The sequence below is a fragment of the Phodopus roborovskii genome, unplaced genomic scaffold (assembly GCF_943737965.1).
Source record: "Phodopus roborovskii unplaced genomic scaffold, PHOROB, whole genome shotgun sequence".
Classification (NCBI taxonomy): Eukaryota; Metazoa; Chordata; class Mammalia; order Rodentia; family Cricetidae; genus Phodopus; species Phodopus roborovskii.
The window spans coordinates 18,879,957-18,904,977 of NW_026126459.1; the positions used below are offsets into that span (position 1 = coordinate 18,879,957).

The 25,021-nt window shown below is 39.0% G+C and overlaps 1 protein-coding gene across 2 annotated transcripts in view; it reads right to left on the minus strand.

The window, feature by feature from the left end:
* The window catches only part of Nell2 (neural EGFL like 2), a 260,369-nt gene that overhangs the window by 74,720 nt on the left and 160,628 nt on the right, over window positions 1-25,021 (minus strand). For both annotated transcript variants that reach the window (XM_051189737.1, XM_051189735.1), the window contains exon 15: window positions 1,207-1,329. In XM_051189737.1, coding sequence (XP_051045694.1) covers window positions 1,207-1,329 — 123 coding nt within the window. The remainder of the gene's footprint in view (window positions 1-1,206; window positions 1,330-25,021) is intronic.

Here is a 25,021-nt window from a genome sequence, read left to right on the forward strand (position 1 = left end):
GAATCAGAAACAAACAGAAATAAGAGAAGGAAGCATTGGGGCCCAACAACTCCAAAGCAGACATTTTAAAGGAAATTGTAAGGGCTTAGTGATATTATTTTTCTGTTTTCCAAACAAATGCTTGTGCAGTTTTGACTCCAAAATGAGTAGACCTACTTGATGATGATCTACGTGAAGACGCATGAAGTTTTGATACCAGTGCATCCCACAATGCACTACACACCAGGCCTTATGAGCAGTTCCTGAACCACTGCACTGACTCTGTCTTCTCTTCTTATAGACCTTCAATCACAGCAAGTCTACTCCACTAAATGTCAAGGTAGAGGCAGCTTTGGAGGCACAAATGTCTATATTATACAAACCAATTGACACAAAGGAATATGAAGTCTATCCTATGTGATTTGGTAGTTTTAAAAATAGTTCTTCATTTCCCATGTGAATAAGGGTATAAACTCATCTGGGGAAGACAGTTTTGAATAATGTGAGGCAGTGAATGGCAGTGAACTACAGCTGGAATGTCACTGATACAAACTAGAGTCTGAGGTGGACATTTAGGGGAACTGTCAGCTGGCACTGAAAAAAATAGCTAACACAAACTACAACACACATAGACCTGGTATGCATAGTTAATATTAATCCCACCATGACAGCAACTCAAGAAAGTACAGGAAATGGGGTGGTATTTCAAGGCAGAGTAACAGTGTTATATGTGAGAAGGACATGAAATCATAATACATTCATGTTAGGGCCTGACAACAAAACACCTGAGGTTGGGATACTGGTAAAACCCGAATGAAAAGACACATTCAAAGATAAAGATAAAGGTTTAAGGAAGCAGAGTGAGCACATTAGAAGGTGAGGAAAATTAGGAGGAAAAAAAATGATGAGGCAAAAATGATGAAGCTTAAGGTTTCAAAGATGGGGCAGTTTGTGATATGATCACAAACTCCCAGGATGTATGTAAATTGCTGCAGCTGAGTTAACAAAATATTAGAGGGAAAAGAAAGCCAAACTACTTGGCTACATAGCTGTTGGAGTGACCAAGGAGGGTGGCAGGATCTGAGAGGAAGATGATGGTAACAACACTCAGGAATACTCAAGCACCTCAGTGTCCATGAGATACAGAAGAGGGATGCAAAGGGACAAAAGAATGGAGATGGGTGGCTCTGTGTCTGGTGCAGGGGAGTTGCCACAGAAATGTTTTACCTTTGCATATGGTTCCATTCCCAGTGTAGCCTGGCTTGCAGACGCAGTTGTGTCCTCCAACGGTGTTAAAGCATAAAGCATTTTCATCACAGTTGTGTTGATTTGTGATACACTCATCATGTTCTGAAATGAAGAATACAATTTTGTTACCCAAAGATAATTTTCAAATATACTGTGCTTTAAATATGTTCATTATATAGCAGTTCTTCCAGCCATAGATATAGGCATATTATAAACTAAGGACAACCTCAGATCATTTTAAGTTTTGAAATATTATATGCCACTATAGAACTACACATAACTGAATATTTTTAACTAACCAGTCCAAAAGTATCTGAAAAACAGTCTGACCAGTGGCAGGAGAGAATAGGTGTTCTCAGAGGCAAATGCCAAAGTAAGGGTATGTTACCTCTGTGATTGCACTTAAGGAGTTATCCTTGTAAAATGAGTCTGCCTGCCACCTAACTGTTCCTTTTAACAAGTGATTGTAACAGGGAATGATGGATAATTGTTTTATTCTTGTGGTAGTTTGAATACAATTGGTCCCCATAATCTCATAGAGAGTGGCACTATTAGGATGTGTGGCTTTGTTGGAGTGGGTGTGGCCTTGTTGGAGGAAGTGTGTCATTGTGGGGATTGGCTTTGAGGTTTCCTATGCTCAGGATACTGCATAGTTTCTCAATCAACTTTCTGTTTCCTGAAAGCCAAGATGTAGCCAGCTTCATATCTGCCTTCATGCCACCATGCTCCCTGCCATGATGATAATGGACTGAACCTCTGAAGCTGTGAGCCACCTTGATGAAGAGGTGCCATGATCATGGTGTCTCTCCACAGCAATAGAAACCCTAACCAAGACACTCTAAAATTCTTGGCCTTCAGAATAACAGGGATGAAATTCTGAGAGTTGGATGCCACCAGTTTACATCTGCAGATGCACTTGCCATCGTGAAGGTTGTTCCACACTGTTGTGGGGAGATCTTGACTTCAATGTCCTCTAAGAAAGGAAGCATCCTCTGTCTATCTGATAAGGCAGGTTTGCTTTCCTAATACATGTATCTAATGTGGACAAACACACATAAAATATACAGCTGATGTCCCCCTTCAGTTGGGAACAGCTTGTTACTTTTCAAAGCCCTCAATCTCTTTTAGCACTCCTGTGAGAGAGGCAGACCAGATAGCAATACCAAGGATATGGCAATTGTGACTTAAATGATAACACATCTTGCCCGAGTTCTAGCAGTATTAGGTGACTTTAGCAAAAACACATAAGTTAATAATAAATATAATAAGATGTGTATGGGGGAAGAGATCTAATATCAAAAGCAACTTGTGCAGGAAGTAAAATATGTAAGGACACACACAGAGATTAGTTTAGGTCCCTAAACTATTTATTCTCTGGGTTTCATTCACATCGCAGTTTGCTTTTCATTTTAAAGAGCTCTGCATCCAGGACATTTTAACACTAACATAACTATAACTGCAATAATTCTGCATTTGATATATATGGTTGAGAGTATACTGTGTGATTTAAGACAAGTCTGAATGGACTGCCCCATGTTCTATTTTTTTAAATATGCATTAACATTCCACTGTGGTCCCACGTCTGGTCTTACAAGGGAGCCAAGTTACGATCATTTTAACTCTAACCCTGTAGTAAGACATTTAAAACCTGTTCCCAATAAGTCCATTAGAAGAACACAAGATCATCAATACTAATGCTTAAGAACAGCAGAAATGGCTATATTATCTTCAAGTTCCTAGCAAAATTACTCAACACTATGTCCTAACTCCCCATCCTTCTCTAATATCAGAATATCTCATAGCTGTTTGAGTCTGTGTTCATCATCTGTAGTGTAGGAAAAGTGCATTGTTCCTTCCACAGATGACTTGCACTTAGGCATTGGCAAAATGTCCAAGAAGCCAGGAGGAACAGCCCACCTATGGATTCTTCTAGCTGGAACAACAGCAGAAATCCATGCTCTGAAATTTGTGCCTACTGTCACTTTTCTTCTCACTAAATAATGTACAAACCTATGTGGGGACAGTCATATACCTTTTAAAGAAGTCACTGATGGTTTAAATATTATTGTCACTTCTGTCCTTCTTGTCCTCTTTGTATATTATGCTCACTGTGAAGATGACAGGCCTAACTGGGTTTGTTTAGAACCCAGAATGATGCTCTACAAATATTAAATAGTCACCAAATGAAATGACCTGGGTAATCCTCTTCTCGCTTACTCATGGTCCCTGAGAGGAGGGTGTGTGCTTCTAGGCAATTCAAAGAAAGGAGTAGTGTTTCTGATTTCTGAATATGCCTTTAAAATCATATCTGGCAGTACCTAAAATACCCTTCTCCCCAACTTCCCCTTAAAAACGCTAGCCATCTTTAGAGATCACACTAAAAGTGCCAGGTCTGTTATGAAAAAACCTTCATGTCTTCTGCCTGCAAAGATAGTGTTCCTGTTGGTCTGAGAAACACATACCAGGCAATGCTGCTCTCTAGTACCACACACAGAATTTTTTCTCCACTCTTCTAATCTCAACCCCACTCTTGCATTTTAAATATTTAGACAATGATGGTTATTCTTTGGATTTCATTCAGAATGTATAGAGAATGTCTCTTGAGATACATAGTAGATAGACTATTTCTTGAGATATACAAGAAGATAACACATGTACACACATATACATATATAGATATAGATTAGCTATAAAAGGAGAGGATGGAGGAGAGAATGAGATTCCTTCAAATACAGATGTTACATAAAACAATATATTCATTTGTTTGTTTTCATTTATTTTACATGCCGATCCCAATTCCCTCTCCCTCCTTCTCTCCCTTCCTCCTCCCCCCCCTCACATGCACCCTGATCATCCTCCCCACCCATCCCACCACCCCATTCCACATGTAAATCTGTCAAGTCATTTGAAGTAGGGACTAGGACTTCTCTCCTGTCTCTAGGTCAAGGGAGCATCCCTCCATGGGGGATGTGTCCACAAGGTCCTTTTTTGCACCAGGAATACATCTTGTTCCACTGTCTAAGGTTCCTTAGACTGCTCAGTCCTTCTAGCTGAGACCCATATTCAGGGGGTCTGAGTCAGTCCCATGATGGATTCCCAGCTATCAGTCTGGGGGGCCCATTAGCTCCTCCTTGTTCAGGTCAGCTGTCTCTATGTGTTTCTGCAACCTGCCTTGTCCTCTTCTCTGCATCTGGATTCCAGTTCAACTCAGTGTCCCCTGCCTCCAACAGGCAATAGATGAGGACTCCATGATAGTGGATAAATTAGTCGTTGGTCTTATTATCAAGGTAGCCTTTCCATGGTTGCTCAAATTGTTACTTGGAGTCAGTCCTGTAGGCTTCTAGACCTCTCCCTAGTAGGTTCAATTTTCTCTTCAAGCCAATAATGGCTCCCTCTTTTATGTTATCTCTCTCTTTCTCTTTCTGTCTTCTATTCCTACCCTGACTCAATCTTCCTAGTCGCACATGCTTTCCTCTCCTCCTCTTCTCTTTCTCCTACTTCTTTCTCCATTCACTGCCCCCACCCACTTCCCTTGTGCTCTGGGGGACTTGTCCCTTCCCCCCTTTGTGAGGGACATTATATGAATCTCTTAGAATACACCTTGCATCCTAATTCCTCTGGTGGTGTGAATTTGATCTAGGCCTGAAATCCTTGTCTATCGCCATGCACAAAACTCAAGTCCAAATGGATCAAAGACCTCAACATCAACCCAGCCACACTGAACCTCTTAGAAGAGAAAGTGAGGTATTCTTGGACAAATTGGTATAGGAGACCACTTCCTGAACATAACTCCAGGAGCACAGACACTGAGATCAACAATTAATAAATGGGACCTCCTCAAACCTAGAAGCTTCTGTAAGGCAAAGGACACAGTGGACAAGACCAAATGGCAGCCCACAGACTGGGAAAAGATTTTTCACCAATCCTACATCTACATCTTGACAAAGGGCTGATCTCCAAAATATACAAATAACTCAAGAAACTAGTCAACAAAACACCAAATAACCCTATTAAAAAATGGAGTACAGAACTGAAGAAAGAATTCCCAATAGAGGAAATCAAAAAGGCTGAAAGACACTTAAGAAAGTGCTCCACATCCTTAGCTATCAGGGAAATGCAAATCAAAACAACTTTGAGATACCATCTTACTCCTGCCAGAATGGCTAAAATTGGAAACACCTATGACAACTAATGCTGGAGAGGATGTGGAGAAGGGGAGCACTCCTCCACTGCTGGTGGGTGTGCAAACTTGTACAGTATGGTGGTTCCTCAGGAAAATGGAAATTAGTTTACCACAGGACCCGACAATCCCCCTCTTAGGCATATACCCAAATGTTCCACATCCATGCAACAAAGACATGTACTCAACTATGTTCATAGCAGCATTATTTGTAATAGTAAGAACCTGAAAGCAACCTAGATGCCCCTCAACTGAAGAATGGATAAAGATAATATGGCACATCTACACAATGGAATACTACTCTGCAGAAAAAATAATGGAATCTTGAAATTCGCATGCAAGTGGATAGCAGTAGAAGAAACCATCCTAAATGAGGTAACCCAGTCATAAAAATAGGAACATGGTATGTACTCACTCAATAATATATTTGTATTCTTCACTAACTCTTAACTTTGGCAGGTTGCCATATTACATATTAGGGTTTTTCTCAGGATAAATGGATTATTATAAATTGTAACCACCTTCAAAAATCTTACAGCTTAGTTGGTTGGGGAGGCAGAAAACATGTACATGGTTGCCATCATGCGATATACCAAAGCAAAGAAGTAAAGACACTTATAGATGGTCATGAGATCAAGGGCAGGGAGGCGGGGTTGTCATTCTCCTTGGCCAAGTAGAGGTCCAATTCATGAAGAACAGGATATTTTTCATGGACCTTTCTTTACATATATGTGGGTGTGGAATCACAGATTCTAACTTATAATGGCATCTATGCACTTTGATATTTTCATATTTGGAACGTTGATGCCCTTACAGATCTGAATGAAACACAATAATTTTGATAACTATAGCATGAACCAGTGCTTATGACAAGACACATAGTTTGTAAATAACTTAATTCTTGCATTAGTTGGAAATTATATATCATTATTTTATAAAAAGTTAAATTTGCCCTTTAGAGGTTAAGAAATGTACCCAATATTATAGGTTAAGCAGCTGTAAGAATTGATTGTGAAACAAAATATATGACTCCAAAAAAAAAAAAAAAAAAAAATTGCTACAGACTGCTCCTCCCCCCACGCTGTGCCAGTACAGTACTGTTCCACATACCCCCACCAAGCAAGTACATAGTTTTAGTTTTGTTTTGTTTTTTAATAACTGATGACAAGCCTCAAAATAACAGAACCATAAATATGTAGTACTGAGACCACATTTTATTGAAAATGACTGACAACTATCAACTAGCCAGAAGAAACATACAAACTCTATTCAGATCTTTGAACTTAGTATCATCACGAGATAGTCATCCTGTTATTGATTATTTCAAGATATAATCTGAGTTTGAACAACATTCTGTGTTACAACATAATGATCTCTAGATGACTCGAGGTATCCAGTGAGAAAGAAAAAAAAACTAGGATTCATTCCTTCTTTCCTCTGCCTTCCTCCTTGTTTCTGCACAAATATACAATGAATGTGCTGCCTACCACCAACATAGACTCCCTGAGACTGAAACATTTGTGTCCTAGTATCACTGATACTTGTTGAACATCGCTATAATACATTAGATGATCTCAAACACTGACAATAAACGGTGCTGCACTGTGACCCTAACAAAAGATGAAGGGCGGAAAGGAAAATGAGCAAATTACAAGCTATTTCAATGAGCAATAGCAGGGAGACAGTGTGTGCAGTCAGGCATGTTCTAATTCTCAAACAGACTTGCCTGCAGACAACTTTTTTAGATTAAAATGGAAGAGTTTCGACTTCTACAAGAAACCTGTTATAAAACAAACACAAGAAATGTGTAGACTCTAGAACATGATACTCAGTAAATGCTGGTTATCTATTTGTTACCTGCTTCAGTGGGATGGATCTGTCTCTCTCTCTCTCTCTCTCTCTCTCTCTCTCTCTCCCTCTCTCTCTCTGTCTGTCTCTGTCTCTATCTTGCCTTCATTAAAGCATGTCCTGTCCTTTTTATTTCGATCCCATTGGGAGAAAACCTAAAACTTTGTATAATTTGCTCTCTTTATAGACTTCTCAGAACTCAAATACATTTTGTGTATTTTTCAGAATGCTTCTACATTCAGTGGTGGCAAGGGAAAAATACTGACTGTCAGAGTGATGAAAAATTGCTCATTTCATTTCTTCAGATTGCTTATTTCATTTGCTCTATATTATGGAAAAAATAGAAATCATATCATTTTAACAGAAATATACTTTTAATGCAGTTAGTTGCAGCAAGAAATCCCTCTCTAAAGCTTGCTTGGTACCCACTCACATTTTTGTTCAGGACTGAGTTTCCTGCTCAATGACCAGTAGTGACTTCTGTTTATTCTTCAGTGTGCTTGGCAACTATGGGTTCATTCAGAATACCTTCTCTGGAAGCTTGCTGCCTTCTGTATTTTTACTGGTGTGCCCACCTTCTTAACTACCGCTTATTTAAACAAGAGTCCCAGTGAAAGCACCTCTGATGTCCTCCTCAACCTGAAATGATTCCACAAGGAAATTCAACTAGCTTAATGACAATATTTTGTTTCATTCTATTCCTTGAAATCAGTCTGACACACTGTAGGGCAACAGATCTCTTATAACTGTTAGACAAATAATTTGTAGCTGTTATCTGAACATATTTTCAGTTTCTATTGTGAACTGAAACAAGGGAGTGTCTTACCTTTAAGGATAATATTCTATTATTATCCTTTATAATCCTTTCTTACTCCCTGTTTTATTTTTATTCTATTTTTCATTTACTGGAAATATATTTCCCCCATAAATATATTCTGGAAATAGTTTCCTCTTCCCCAGTACCTTAGAGATCCCCATCTAAATCTACAACCTTTCCATCTCTCATTGAGAAAACAGGCATCTAAATAATGATAATAAAAATTAAGATAAAGCAAAAAACATAAGCCAAAATAGGACAAAATAAACAAAGAGAAGAAAAGGAGCCAAACAAAAACACTAGAAATACATTCATAAACATAGAAATCCCATAAAAATAAAAAACAGTGAGCCATGTGTAGTGATTTGAAAGAAAAATGGCCCCCAAACAGAGTAGAACTATTAGGAAAAGTGGCTTTATTGGAGATGGCATGGCCTTGTTGGAGGAAGTATGTCACTGTGGAGGAGGGCTTTGAGGTCACATATATGTTCAAGATACTGCCTGGTGTCTCTGACTGATTACTGTTGCCTTTTAGAAAAAAAAGTTAGGACTCTCGGTTACTTCTCTAACACCATGTCGACCTGCCACCGTCATGTCACACCATGATGATAATGGACTAATCCTCTGAAAATGTAAGCTACCCCAATTAAATTTCCTTCCTTTATAAGAGTTGCAATGGTTATGGTGTCTCTTCACAGTAGTAGAAACCCTAATGAAGACACCATGCTCACTCCTCTTTCTCTCTCTCTCTCTCTCCCTCCCTCCCTCTCTCTCTCTCTCTGTGTGTGTGTGTGTGTGCATTCTTTTTTAAGGCTACTTAAAAAGGGAAGTATAAAAGTAAGTAAGTGCCTTAATGAGTGTGATGGCACCCACCTATAATCTCAACACTCCAGAGACTGAGCCAGAAGGATAGTAAATTTAAAGCCATGGTGAAGTATTGAGCTCTCTTTTAAAAAAAATAAAAATATTTCACTAATTAGTCTCAAAATTTTAGTCTGGACTTGGGGTTCATGCTTAAAATTTTATCACTTAGCAGACTGAGACAGGAAGATTACAAATTCAAGTCCAGAAAAATAAATGACCAAGTGCCCAGTCAATGACTGATTTATCCTAGCAATAGAGATAGCAAGTGGAATAAATACCCTACCCTCAAAAACAAAAACAAAACCTCACAAAAAGTCTAGACCAGTGGTTCTTAACCTGTGGATCTAGACTCCTTTGGAATAGAAGGACCCTTTCACAGGGGCCACGTATCAGATATCTTATATATCAAATATTTATATTACAATTCATAACAGTATCAAAAATTATAGTTATGAAGTAGCAACAAAATTAATTTATGGTTGGGGGAGTCACTACAACTTAAGGAACTGTATTAAAGGGTAGCAGCGTTAGGAATGTTGAGAATCACTGTTCTAGATAGTAATAAATGCTTGGGCTTTATTTACCAAATGCCTGGACATCTAACACAATGGCTGGCACAAGATTAACCCCAGAGGAATATCTGCTGCCAAGAATGTATCAGAGATCAGAGCTGTTGATGCAAACCGTCAAGGTATTCAACAGTGGCGATCCTGAACCCCCTCCTGCTTTCTCTTCACACTCTGCTTCACTCCCTTCCCTTCACATTCAGCACCATGAACTTCACAGGGAAACCTCCAAGACATCAGGCGAAAATATCTCCAGCCTTCTAGAAGTCCCCCTGTCAACATCTGCACCCATAGTGTGACCATGGCACTTTGGTTCAACATCGTTTTTGGAGTTCCAGTTGCCACTCGTCATTTCCATTTGCACTGCTTAGCATCTATCAAATGTTGTCATTAAGCAGCTCTCGCCTGGGTGAGTGCAACAGTCTCCTGAACAGTCTATACCATCTCCAGGCAGGAACACTTTCACACATTGCCAGAAGACTTTTCATAACACCTGCTCTCCCTCCTGTCCTCACCCCCTTTCATTTCATTCTCCTATTTTCTTTCAATTAAGTCTTTGGCAACATACTATTCTTTGTTATAATCACCAGGGCACTGCTAACCTACTAAGACTGTCACCGTGGCCTTTCTTCAAGCAGATCATACACAAACTCACTCTCTCTCTCTCTCTCTCTCTCTCTCTCTCTCTCTCTCTCTCTCTCTTTCTCTTTCTCATACATAGCATTACCCTGCTAGTACATCAGTAACTGAGGTTCTGCTAAAGGCATGAAAGTTGAGCTGTCTGTGTTTCCAGGCATGTTGATGTTCATACATATACAGTGGTCTGTTAGAAGCCTCTGTGCCTGCTCTGTATCTGATCTCTGACCAGATCAATGATGCCTTCTTCAGAAAACTTGCCCAAACCTCTTGATCCAATTGATTCTACTTGCTGACATTTGAAAGAGCCTCTGCTAATCCAGCAAGATGTCTATCTAGAGAGAAGAAGATCACTGGTATCTAACCTCACAGGAACCACAGTAGTCTGCTGCCCTGCTTTAGGAATACGATAGATATACCTCTCTGTTATAACATCTATAAGTAGGATTAGAAGATATGATTAACAAACGATGCCAGAAAGTGTGTCAGAACAAACTTCAATGTAAGAGAGAACTTCTGAGATATAAAAATGCAACAGTCTGATTCAGGCTCTCAAAAGATTGCCAGATTTACATCAAAAACCACATTCTGACAATTAGTCTCCCAGTGGAAATAGAATGATTCTTTATATTTTTGAAAAGACCTTTCTGTGAGACAAACAAACAAACAAACAAACACCTGCCATTTTCTTCACTGAGGATTTAGATTTAGTGTGAGCACCACTGTACCACTCCTGTTACCTCTAGCAGTTTGCCTGAGCCTCCACCAAAACAATTCAAAATATAATACCACTTTCCATTCCGAAAGATTGTGTATATTGTTCTTTGATACACTTATACAAACTTAAAGAGAAAAGCATTGTCTGTGGACTTTCATTTCACACTTCTGTGCACACTGTAAGTTATGGGGCTTAACATTTTCTGATTTTTTATACTAATATCTTAAAATCTATCATGATTTCTAATTGGAATCGTGTTGATGCCATGATATCATTGCTGTTAATGTTGTATGTTAGGATTTCTGATGCTCTGGTAGCTAGTATAGTGGTTACAAGGAGAATAAGGAAAATCCCTGTTATCATATTTGTAGATCGTACTGCCTCAATAATATACACAAGTATAACCACTCAAGTATATACACACGTGTAACCTTTGATATGTGTACATATACACATGATGTAATTGTATATATAGTTACATATTATATAAACATGCATATATTATTCATGTCTATATTACGTGTTATGCAATATATGTACATATATATGTGTCTTATGTACACATATAATATATATGTACATATATGCATACACATATATTATGTGTAAGTATGTATAATTTATCAGTACTAGAGATAGACAGAGAAAGTGATGTTTGTGGCTGATTTACTACAGTGTTTTGTTCTGTTGTTGAGTTTTAAGAATGAACCTAGGAATATGATACTGTTTCTGTTGTCTTGAAATTCACCTCTTTAAGATTCAGGATGTATTTTCTTTTTTGATAATATAATATGGCTGAAGTACCTCTTCATTTTTCTTTTTGCAATTTGAAATGCCTTTTTTTCTGAGCCTCGTTCAGAACCACTCAGAGTTAGTTAATGAGGCTCCTTCCAAGGCAGTGGTTCTCGCCTCACTTTTCCTCACAGAAGGGGTCCTTGTCCTCAAGAAGCACTGGAAGTTTTCAGAGGAGCCTGAGGAGTGCTCTAAGTCATCAGGGCCTCATTTACTGTCCATGAGCAGTGTGTGCCACACTGCAATGAGCTGCATTTCCATTTCTTCTTATGCCATCATACTTCCTTGAGCCCCTGGCCCCAGGAAACACAGTCAGATGGTTGCTTAGATATTAATAGAAACCTCAGAAGAGGTGTGGCCTGAGGTGACTGCAAAGGAGGAGGACTCTGTTTCCTCAAGTTTACACTTGTGCTTCTCCCTATGGCTTTACAACTGCAAGATTCCCTCACACCTTCTTCTGGTCATTCTTTCATTACTCAACCATATCATGAATAACACTTGAAAAAGTTGTAAACATGGTCTGTTCCAGGAGTGGAAGGGAGTATTTTCACTGCAATAAGCAAAGTTTTGCTCTCTGTAGCTCTCTTTTGATGATGCTCCCTTATAATGAGGTTTAAACATGTTTTGCATTTCTTCTTATGGAAAAAGGGGGTGAAAGGGGAGGCAGGATAGCAAAAATTAAAAGAAAAATAAAAAGCGTTCTTGTCAAAGACTTGTCATCTGAGTAGATTTCTGGGCTCATCTAGACTAGTTTCACTGTGACATGTTCATGTCTTTCATCCTTGACTTAACTGTCTAGATTTTCAGGCCCCATTCTCAATCCTAAGATAAAACCATGAGTTAAATAAAAATGATTATTCTGAAACTAAAAACACATCTATTCTCAAAGCTCCAAATCCAATGAAATCAAGATAGCAAAAAGGATTGCCTGAAAAATATGAACTTACTCAGCTACACATCATTCAGAATAACTGATGCTAGGTAGTGAATCGCTGTCCTCTAATATTTCTGTCCAAATTAGAAGGGTCATCCTTTAAGTCCCCATGCTTCTTGCCATCACACCCCTTCATTCATAATTGGGACTCTCTACATAACCATATGTTTGGTCAGAATGTCTTCTCGCTATCCCTAGGTTATCCCTAGAATACCCTAGGTTATAGTTGTTATTTACCTACCAGTGTTAGAAGTTATGAGCTCTCTGATTATAATGCAGATGATAAGGAATGGTTATGGGTGAGGTAGCAATGCCAAGTGGGTGTCAGCTGATTCTCCAGTGACACCTATATATCTACATAAATGAAGCTTCAAGGAGGACCCCTAGTTCCATGTATTAAGAGTGCTATCCATGTCAAGTCTTCTAGAGGTCTCTGTGGAATCTGGAGTATTGCGTATAGTGTCTACCTGAGGTTCAGTGCTCCATTCATGTTTATTAGTGAATACTGTCACTGATGAAAACAACGAATCAGTTTGGTATGATATCCTTATGTTAGCATAACTCCACCTGGGGTGGAGAAGCCCCTGGTCTGAGCACTGAAGACCTGCAGAAGAAGGCTGCTCCCTGTGTCTAGTTTTATTTACACCCAGACTCTCTTATCTCTGTCTCCATTAACATCTACCTTAGAAAAGAATATTAAAGTATTCATTATGTGTTTGTGGTTAGTCAAGCAGAAGAAACAAACATGTTTTCAAAATCTTTTCCAAATTGGATCAGAGCAATCTTACAAATAAATTCAGCACTCTCATTTCTTCATGTTGATTCTTGTCCATTTTACAATACAAATTCTATCTTACCCAAGATAGAATAAGCCTTGAAACTTAACTAGAAAAAAATCCAAAGGCAATAGAAGAATCTCACCTGTAATCATGAGTCTTCTCTAACATCCCCAGAAGTGTGATTATATATACCAATGCATTTTAATGCATTTTATGAACATGCAAATGTACCCCCACATGTCCTTATCTCATAGGCTAGCAGAATGATTAAGACAAAAGGCACCTCATGACACCTTCCTGCTGTCTTCCTTGACTTCTCATCACACTTTGAATGAAATCAAAGTCTTTACCTTGACTAAGTAATCCCCTGTGCTGCCATCGCCCACCTTCCTCCTCCACTTACATGCTTTTCTGTGTTCTTTGAAATGGACATTTTGCCATCTGGTCCTTTGGATAATTTAATCCTGATGTTTTCATGGAGAAGGTATTCTTGGCACCTCCTCACCTGGATTTTGTTGTCATGGGACTTTTTGTATTAATTCATGCCATATCAACATGTTTGATTGTATATTTGCATTTGACTTACACATTAGAATAAAAATTTCACTAAGGTAAAAACGCTAATTTATTCTTTGGTATTTTTGTAGCACATAAGAAGGGATCTAGAGAAACAATAGTGGGAATTCAGAAAAAACAAACTGGACCCTTAATGACTGCATTTTTTACCATATTTTTTTTCTGACTACATGAGGAGGTTGACACTTAAGAGTGTAAGGTGATATATCCAAGAATTCAAGGTCATAGTTAATGAGTAGCAAAACTGGTACTTAACTAAAGTCTTGCAGATTCCATAGCAAAAGTCAAGGGATAGCCACACTGGAATCAGCTTTACAGAAATTGACCCTTTTTTTGTTTGTTTGTTTTCTAGACAAATCTCACTTTAATTCAATAATGGATTTTAATCTCGGTATATTTTTGTTTTCCTTCCACTCATGGAGAGCAAGCCCTATTGTGATTTTGCAAATTCCCAATTGTGAAAGCTAACAGGATGTGACAGCTGGTCTGTCCCATGCCCATCACATTCAGTGGTCTGTAACAGGGTAAATGACACAATTACCTGGTATAATTATTGCTGTTGACAATGTAGTCTCCCCTGAGAATGCTTTATGAAATTCAAAACTGCTTTTCTTGTCAATCCAATCAAAATCACTGTGCACATATTTTGAGCAGCACTTTGCTGAATAAATGTTTAAAACCAGAACCTAAATTGAAATGAGTGTCCATGACTTAGTCAAACTCATGTGCTATGCATGTGGGCTGACAGCCAAAATCCACAAAAGTCATAAACAGATTATCTTAATAAAAAAATTAAAGGTGCAGAGACACTTGCTTGTAGCCATAATTCTTTCCATAGTCTTCAAAAAAGAGTACAATTGGCAATTGCCATTCCAGGGCAGGGTTAATGCAGACTAAACAGCTTAAATACAGTATGAAGAAGTAGCTCATTGGTGAGGCAGTAGAATGAGCTCTTCAGATGCACACTTCAGCACAAATCTTTCTCATCTGTGCACAGCCACTATAGAAACATGTGCACAACCACTACAGAAACAGAAGTGTATTAGCTGATTTAGCCTTTGCAGGTAAGACTCTTGTTTTCATGGTGCAATAAATTCTTGGAAACCACACCAGAAGGCTGATTGTTATTAAATGGAACTAATTGGGTACACATGTTCTTATACAGTTTGGCACTATGAGCAAAAACCAATGAATGAGTGGGTGGAGAGGTCAACAGTCAAAGACATGTCATAATCACTGCAGAAGTAAAGAGGGCTTATCTTTAACCAAGCATGCTGGGGTTGGATGCAGAGGTTCTCATGTGGGAGAACTGAGCTCACCTTGACTTTTAATTTCAATTGTAATATTCATGTTAACAAAATTAGGGGGAATCAGGACAACTCAAATACCAATATGGAAGTGTGCCATGAATAATAAAGAGTCATTAGGCACATATTACAATTTTCTACATTAAAGGACAATATTTTACTACAAAGTTTTGTATCACTTTGAGAAGCACAAGCAAAGGTTAAGTTCACACAGTGTCTACAGACCACTCAGTTGGTAGAGCATGAGACTCTGAATCAGAGGGTCGTGGGTTCAAGCCTCATGTTGGGTGCCATTTTGTTACCACTTTCATGCCAGCCTGGTCCCACAGCCATGTCAGCCCCAAAATAACACAGAGACTCTATTAGTTATAAAGCAATGGCTAGAGCTTCTTATTGGCTAGCTCTGTCTTAGCTATTAACTCTATCAATCTGTGTGTTTCCACATAGTCTTACTGGAGAGAGAGAGGGAAGGGGGAGTCCAGACCTCTTATTTCTCTCACAGCCTACATCTTGACTCCTCTTTATCACCTACCCCAGAATCCTCCTTGTCTCCTAGTCCTGCCTATCTTGCCTTCTTATTTGCCAACAGTGCTTTATTCATTAACCAATTAAGAGAAACATATTTACAAAATGTCAAGTCCCACCAGGATTGTTATTCCCTACAGACATACAGTGTTCCCACTCTGTGGTAGAGGACAGTACAACACTTAGCCACAACCACCCACCTGCAACACCACATTAAAATGTGTCCTCTCCACTTCTCACTGAGTTCATTAAATCTGTTCAGTGAATCCATACTCCACTGGCTTCTGCAGACATATTCTGGCCTTGAGATCTGCTGTATGGTAGAGGTTAGCATTTCAGTCTCCATGTGGACATGGTTCATATCTTAGGACTTCAAAATGTTCTTCTCTAAATACAGAGCTGGGCTCTTGCTTCATTAATAGTACCCATTTAGTACAGGACAGTGTTCACCTGTGTGTTTCCTAGTCTTCTGCCTACCTTCCCTCTACTCTAGGGATATGGTCAACAGAACCTGAGTGTCTGAGTAGCCCTGTGTCTCATTCCCAATAAATATGAATTAGATGAATGTATCCCGCAGTTAGAAGGCTTTTCTCCATGCATGTCTCTTTTGCACGCTTCATCACTCTGAGTTTGAAATTCTATAGGTCTGGAGACTAGTGAAGGTGCACTTGAGGGAAAAGAATAATAGCTTTTCTGTTCAGCGAAGAGGAATTATAATATCAGGCTTTTATTTAAATGTAATTACATTTCAAGAGACATGATATTATATAAAGTGTGCCTAAATTTGGATACAAAGGAATCCAATAATATAATTTCATTCTACTATATTAATTTTAACCATGAGTGAGAACTCTTTCAATATAAATGGCCTAAGTAGTCTCTTTCAAACTGAAGCATAAAGGGTGTAATTTTGGTTTCAGCATTTTAACAGAGTCCACTATAAAGGGAAAAATATCAGGCTAGCAGAGTTTAATGATTTAAAAGGGCATTAGAAAATATTCTCAGGAGAATTTTAAAATCTTAAATTTATTGTGAACATTCTCTTTATTGATGTGATTATCTGCTCAACAGAATTATTACTAAACAGATTGATTTTGGAGGTTTTAAATTAAATAAAGTCTATCTTTAGGAACAGGAGACAAAGTTATACTGTCTCCACAGTAATAAATCAGCACCAAGAGTGCCTCCAAAATATCAGTGGGAAATTGTTTGGAAATATGCAGGGTGCTGCTTGAATAACAGCACAGGGTTGCTTAGGATAGGCTGCAAATCTGTGGGTGGGGGGTGTAGGCTCAAGCAACAAAAGATGTTACTTATATAACACCTATGGATGGGCACTGCTCACTGGGCCCAGATGGCAGGCCATGGCTCTAAGTTAAAACTCGTGTGTTTAGCAACCACAGCAGCAGAAATAAAGGTTCTGCTTTATTTAAAGTAGAATAAGAAGTCCAAGGCATGCAGAGAATTCCACATGCACAACAGCAGATTTTCCCCATATGTTACAGTTTCCTCAACACATTTGAATGACTTGACCAAATCCAGCTTTTACAGGTAGTGTGTGTAATGTTCTATGTAAACGTTTTTTTTTTTTTTTTTTTTTTTTTTTTTTCTTCTCACAGTACCAAAATATCTGCTGGGAGGGTTGCATTGGCTTAGTTTTTACTACCATGAGGAATAGATATTCCAAAATTGCAAAGGTTACCAGCCAAAAAAGATCCCAAAATAGATCTTTAATTGAGCACATCTTCTATACATAACTGACACAGATCCAATTGCTTCTGTTATGTAACAGTCTGAACTACTTCAAATAAGACAATGTTTGACAAGTGATTCTGGAATTTGTTTTTCTCTAAAAGGGGAACAGTGGACTTATGTCTACTTTAAAGACTTTTCTTTAGCTGTGCATGTAATTCACATCCTCATTTGTCTACAAACTTGAAGTTATAGAAGCAGTCCAACTATTTCCTTAAGTTGCTACCTATCGGATTGTTCATGGCTAGGAGAAAAGTAGCTAACACAATTTGGTTGCAAGAAGCTACAAGTATCTGAGAAATGATGAAAGGTAAAATGTCTCAGTGACACAAAGAGGAACTAAATGCATGAAACTAAGTTTTGACAAGATCTGGTGTCAAACTAGCCTTAATGTTCAGAAAAAAAAATGTTATAACAATGAAATGTAACTTCAGCTGGGCATTGGTGGAGCATGCCTTTGGGAGGCAGAGGCAGGCAGATCTCTGTGAGTTTGAAGCCAGCATGGTCTATAGGAGGGAGATCCAGGACAGGTTCCAAAGCAATACAGAGAAACCCTGTCTCAAAATAACAAACAAACAAACAAAAAGAAATGTAACTTCAAGAGAAAAAACAGAAACATTAGACATACTCTCATGAGACCCACCTCTGTCTAATGAGTCCTGTCTAGTTCATTTTCAAAACTCCCCCAACGTGCCTCTCCACCCTTACTCTAGCAGCTCTCACTGTGAACTTCAGGTTTTAGTATGAATTGGGATTGCAAAGACCCTTACTTCCTCACAAAGGCCTTTGATGATTTCTCTAATCCTCTGTACTCACTCCACCCATCTCTCTCCCGCTATGGTGGATACTTCATCCTCCCCCAAACAATTTTCCTCTATAAATTTATGAAACACACTTTCCCTGATACACACTTAATTCACACACTCAATCCATGCAATACCTCCTGAGATTACCTCCCCCCCCACACACACACCACAGGAAATTCTTCCCTAAGAAGCAAATGAAACTGGCATAATTGTTCAGGTCATTCCCTTCTCACCAGATATACAGATTCTTTGCTTCTTATGTGCTCAGTGGTTATTCCCTTGAATTTTTCTGAATGCCACAACAAATATTACCCACTCACAAACATTACCACATTATAGGTGCCACTAAATGACCCTCTAGAGATTTAAAGAGGAATAAAAGTCTATGCAGAAAGATTTACTGTCTAAGCATTGTTATTGGTGATTAGTCCTTTGACACTACCTGGCTAATGATATGAAAAACATATCATTGCATGCAAGAATAATTATAGAAAATACATAACCAGATATGTATTTGATTCAGTCAGGCTGAATTAAATAATTAGAAAAAAGGTGGGCAGTGTCATAGAATGTCATTCACCTTGAGTTAAGGATTAGAATTCTCCTGCATACGGAATTCACTTCTGTTATCAACTACAGTCACTGGTGGTTGAGGACACATCTTGTCATGACCCGGTGCCTTTAAGGATTACCAAACAGGTTTCAAGATTTTTCAAATGGCCACTGGCTTTTGCCTGAACAAAATTTCAATATATGAGACATGCATCTGGCACGGTGTGTAGTCCGTCACTAGGGTCTCTGATTACTACCCAACAATTGCACAAGGTAGCCACTCTTCTCCCACTTCTACTAATGAAGCTGAAATTAAAACCAAGGAGTAAATAAATACTTTGTGTTTTGTTGCTCCACAATTAAATAACAGAGCTAAGGTTTGAACCCTAAGTTGTTCCTGCTTGTAACCGTGTCTCCCTGAATCTCCCAAAGGTTTAAGTGCTTAATTTTTCCCTAGCTTTGATAATCAACTTCCCCCAAAACAACTGCAAATGGTAAAATTCAGTACACAGGAGATTAGCTTCTGTGTTCTACATTGTTCAGCCATGTTGACATTGTCTTGCTTCAGTTGCTATTTTGGGAATATGGTAGCATAGCAACATGGATCATTAGAAGAGAGGATCTTCTAGATTGTTCTTTTAAAACAATATGTTTCATATATTGTTCAACTAGAAATAGCTGAGGTGGGAAATTTTGTTATAATACATCATAAGACAACAACTCTTCCCCAGCATGGAACAGTGACATGGACATTTTCTCCTTAGGGACACTGCCATTTCCAAATACTTCTTTTTAAAAATAAATTTTAAATTACAACAGATTTAGGTATAACCTTCTGAGTCTGTTTTTGTTGATTGTGTATATATGGTTTCAGGGCTGACGACTTTGTATTGGATACCCAATCAGGAGGCTCATCCCTGGGAGGAGCTAATTCTTCTCTCAGCAGTTATTAGAAGAAAAAAGAGAGACAAGGGACAAATAAAGCCAATGTTATCTAATAAAGCCTTAAGGAAAAATAATATTTTATATTTACTAAGAATTAAATAGATGGTAGACAGATGATAGATAGATAGATAGATAGATAGTAGGTATAGATAGATACAAAATTAAAGGCAGTTGTGTCACTTGAACTCACAATGTTCCCCATAAAAACCACAAACTGAAAAACAAACAAACAAACAAAACAAAACTGCCAGGTTCAAGGAATGTCCTTTTAAATAGAGTGTCCAGTAGTCAAAGTGACTCCCCAAAACAATATATTGATATAGTTATTGGTTGTCTCTCAGAGATTGAAAGTAAGTCCTGTTGTTGAAGATGCCACACACGTAGGACACAGGACTCTGAGTATTTGAGCTCAGTCTAACCTGAAAGTCTCCTTTCTTTGGTCAAACTTCCCCTGTACCAGAAAATATTATGTAGGTTGCCAAGGAGTGAAGCTATTAATAGTCCTACCAGCTGCAACACTTACAAACCACAACAATGATCATCATGGCCTACTACTGGAAGGGTGTAACAAGTGTCATTCACATGTTGTTGACAACCATCAGCTATCAAATGGGACTTAAGGCCCACTCAACAGGAAAGAAACTGGAACTAAAGATCTTGCTAGTTTTTTGGGGCTAGTGAGGTCAGAGATCTTACAAAGGAATCCCCTGTCACCATTTTGATAGCATAACCCCTCACTACTTTCTAAATCTATCTTATCCCCACAGATACTTGTGGCTACCTCCCTTCATCAAAGAGCCCTCTCTTTATAGCAAATGGAGGCCATCCCAGCAAACAACTGTGTTCAATGTAGAGATCTACTGTAGTGAGATAGTTCTGTGGCACTGACCACGCCCATTGGGGGGGTGGAGCCATGGGCGGAGTGACCTGTGGAAGGAGGTCAGAGGGAGAGCCAGGAAAGGCTCTCGTTCTGGCATGACTCAGACAGGAGAGGATCGGGTTGAATTTCCTGGTGTTCATCTATCTAGGTTGTAAGTTATTTCTCCCTATTCGGCCTATTTGTTTATCCTGATCCTTATTTAACCGCGTTAATCTACAGGTCATGGGGTAGCTAGCCACAACGAAAACATCTACAGCACAGCTCCTACATCTATGGATTAGGGAACATCACAAAAGATGGTTTGGAGAGATTCTAAGAGTCAGCTGTTAGACAGTCTCTCCTAGAAAGGGCTCCATAAACAAAGCCAAACCAACAGCAATATCAATGGACATGATAACATAGAAGAGGGGCATTTTCACTGGGTCCCACCCCTAGACAGGAACTACAGGCAACGGATGAACCCAAATATTTCTAAAGTTATCTGGAGTGCTTGGAATCCAACATGGTGGGGCATGTCAACATGAAACTCAGGATGTTGAAACTTTAAAGTAAAAACCAAGCAAGAGCAGTGGACCCAGGAAGAGTCATGCTTATTCTTATGATGGGGAAAATCTTCCACAGATAACAGAGTGTATCCAGATGCTCAGGCTGCGCCTCTTGGAACCAGATGTGGCACAGGAAAAGCACACTGCTGACGGCATCAAGAGCCATCACCACTAGTTTAAAAAATAAGACAAGGGCCAGTGAGGTGGCTCAGTGGGTAAAGAAGCTTGCCACCATGCTGAAAGACCTGACTTTTATCTGTGTTGCCCACATGATAGACACAAAATACCAATTTCTGCAAGTTTTGGCCCAACTCTCTCTCTCTCTCTCTCTCTCTCTCTAAGTAAATGCAATTTAAAATTTTAAATAAAAGTACATACCTAAAAATAGTATATTTTTTACTATAATTCGATATGAAAATGGATGAGTGGCATCCTGTTACAGGAGACTCTCAAAGCACAAAGCATAACATACAAAGGGGACCTCTCATAATCATGCACTAAGTCATATATTTTTCCACAGCTTATTCATAGTTTTCCAGATGTACCTGCAATTGCCATACTTAGAAACCAAGACAGAACTTTGTGAGCCCCAGACTAGTCTGTTCTGTACAACAAAATTTTGTGCCACAAATAATTATGTTTTAAGGAGTAAAGAATAAAATTAACTGTGAAATTCAATTCTATTCGGCTCATAACAAAATTATCAAAATGACAGTATGAATCATCTTTTCTATGTTACTGCCTGGCATTTGATACAAGTCAATCTTACTTGATGATAGTGGAAGCCTAAACATAGAGTCAAAATACTCCCCATGAGTTCTGATGCTTTCTTAAAAAGAACATGAAGTAAAATAAGGTAGAATGGAGAAAAAAAAAGAAGTGATGTGGTATAATTTTTAATACGGTGATAGGACGAAGACACCAAGGATTGGTGTCTGCAAACCGCAACATCATCTTGACTATTTAAATTGTCAGGCCATGAACAAACCTCTTCATTTGGCAGTCATCCTATTTTCCCCTGTAAAATGGGTATGGTACCTCCCTTCTCCAATTCCCAGGATTCTGTGAGCTAGTCAAGATCTCATAACAAGGAGATTGTTGTACTTCCCCAACACATACATCATGAGTCTCTATGGAGGCAAGTGTTGGGAAGAGTGGGTTGATGGCCTGTTCTCTGGAAAAGGGCTCCAGTATGATTCTCACCCTGATAATTATTATATCTAACACAGTCTACTGCAATACTCAGTGTCAACAAGTTATTATTATTAATCTATTTATCTGTCTATCTACCATCTACCTCTCTTAGACTGACAGATGGATAGAAAATACTTTTAATGCATACAAGAATTCAGAGAACTAGTCCTCTTCTACACTTTTGGGGGGAATGCAAATTGGTATGGATTTTTTTGCTCAAAAAGAATTGATATGTGGAATCTAGGTATCATGATTCTTATGGAAGTAAGGTGTGATGAAAAATTCTTAGGACCTGAAGAGAGACATATATAGACCCCCAGAGAAGAGGAAAGAGACAAGATCTCCTGAGTAAATTGGAAGCATGGAGATGGGGGAGGGAGTGAGGAGAAAGAGGAAGGGAAGAGAGGAGGAGAGTATGAGGGATCAGGAAGGTCAAGTTGGGGGAAGAACAGTGAAGGAGAGCAAGGAAAGAGGTACCTTAATAGAGGGAACCTTTATGGGCTTAACCAGAAACCTAGCACAAGGGAAATGTACAGGAATCCACAAGGATGACCCCAACTAAGAATCTAAGCAATAGTGGAGAGGCTATATTGAATATCCTTCCCCTGTAATGAGATTGATGACTATCTTATATGCCATCCTAGAGCCTTCATTCAGTAGCAGATGGAAGCAGAAGCAGAGAATCACAGCTAAGCACTGAGCTGAATTCCTGGAATCCAGTTGTAGAGGGGGAGGAGTGATGAGCAAAGGGTGCAAGATCATCCATGGGAAACCCACATAAACAGCTGACCTGAACAAGGGAGAGTTCATGGACCCCAGACTGACAGCTAGGAAACCTGCATATAAGAAAAAACAGGCAACCTGAATGTGGATATCAGTTTTGGGGCTAGGAGAGTCTACGGGGCCTCTGGCAGTGGAACCAGTATCTATCACTACTGCATGAATGGGCTTTGGGAGCCCATTCCCTAAGGATGGATATTCTCTCAACCTAGATAAATGGGGGAGGTCCTAGGTCCTGCCCCAAATGATTTGGCAGACTTTGATGATCCCTCATGGGAGGCCTCACCCTCCCTGAAGGGTAGATGGGGGTAAGATGGAGAGATGGTGGGGATACTGGGAGGATGGAAGGGAGAGGGAACTGGGATTGATATGTAAAATAAGATTGTTTTTTATTTAAATGAAATAAATTTAAAAACTAAAAATAAATAAAGAGAAAAGAAAATACAAACAAAAAAAAATTTAGGCAACATCCCAAAAAAGAAAGTCAGTGTATCAGTGTTGGGAAATCCCATCTCCTCACATAGAATAAGGCAAGTCCTGGAACTGGGTGCAACAACAGAGGAAATATTTTCATTTAATATAGTCCCAGCCTTTTGAGGAAGACATATTAACTAAAACTAGTATATTAGCCATATACTAAAACAGATATGCAAGTGTCTGTGTGAGTGTGTGTGTGTGTGTGTGTGTGTGTGTGTGTGTGTGTAGCAATACAGAGACAGAGAGAGCCATAAAGGGAAAGAGAGTAGTAAAGATAGAAACAAACAGATAATAAATGCATCATTCTTCATACATTCCTTTCTTTCTTTAAAATTCTAGAATCAGATGCTTTCATGTATTCAGTGGGGTTACATTTCTTGATTAATGAACCTGAATGCCTGCTAATACACATTCATTTAATAGTCTCAAAAACAACCCTGGCACTCTAGCAATTGGTAATTATTATAGCAGAAACAGTGCATAACCATGGTCCCTGCCCTTGTGGCTCATATAGCAGTGAGAGCAAGATGGCCAAGAAGTAGAAATACGAGGAAGGCTGCATGTGTATTTTCTTTCAATAGCCAGGTCCCAACTCAGAGCCATAGTGAATGGATAAATAACACACAGTGTGACATTGAAGTTAAAACCCAAAGGATAGGAGTCAAATATGCAAGAGAGAAATGTGTTCTAGGAAAAAGGAACAGAATATAGAGAATTCCCAGCCAGGTATTGGTGGTGCTTGCCTTTAATCCCAGCAGTCGGGTGGCAGAGGCACCCAAACTCTGTGAGCTCGAGGCCAGCCTGATCTACAGCTAGTTTCAGGACAAGCTCCAAAGCAATACAGAGAAAACCTATCTTGAAAAACAAACAAACAAACAAAAAACCAAAAAAAAAAAAAAAAAAAACAAACAAAAAACAGAATATAGAGAACTCCTAAGACCACAGAAGATGGAGCTACAGAAACAATCTATGAAATACCAAATGTCAGGAAAGAATAGGAAAGGCAGGGGAAAGATTGTGCAGGACTATGGTGGAGAGCCACCGAATGCCAATAAACAGAGCATGCTATGAGCCAGGATGACTTTTGACATTTTGCTGTAACTTCTGTGAAGAGCAGGTTGGCCATGGTGACCATGGTGAGAGAAAATGCGACAGCCAGTATAACAGTGAGAATAGTATGGTGCCTTAGCCTTGTACAATGACAGAGCGAAAGAGATGGCATCCTCAGGGCAGCTATGTGACTTGTGTGTGAGGAATGAGTATGGGCTGACAGGTGGTCTCTTGGTCTATAGCTACAGTATGTGTGTGGGAGAAGAAGAAA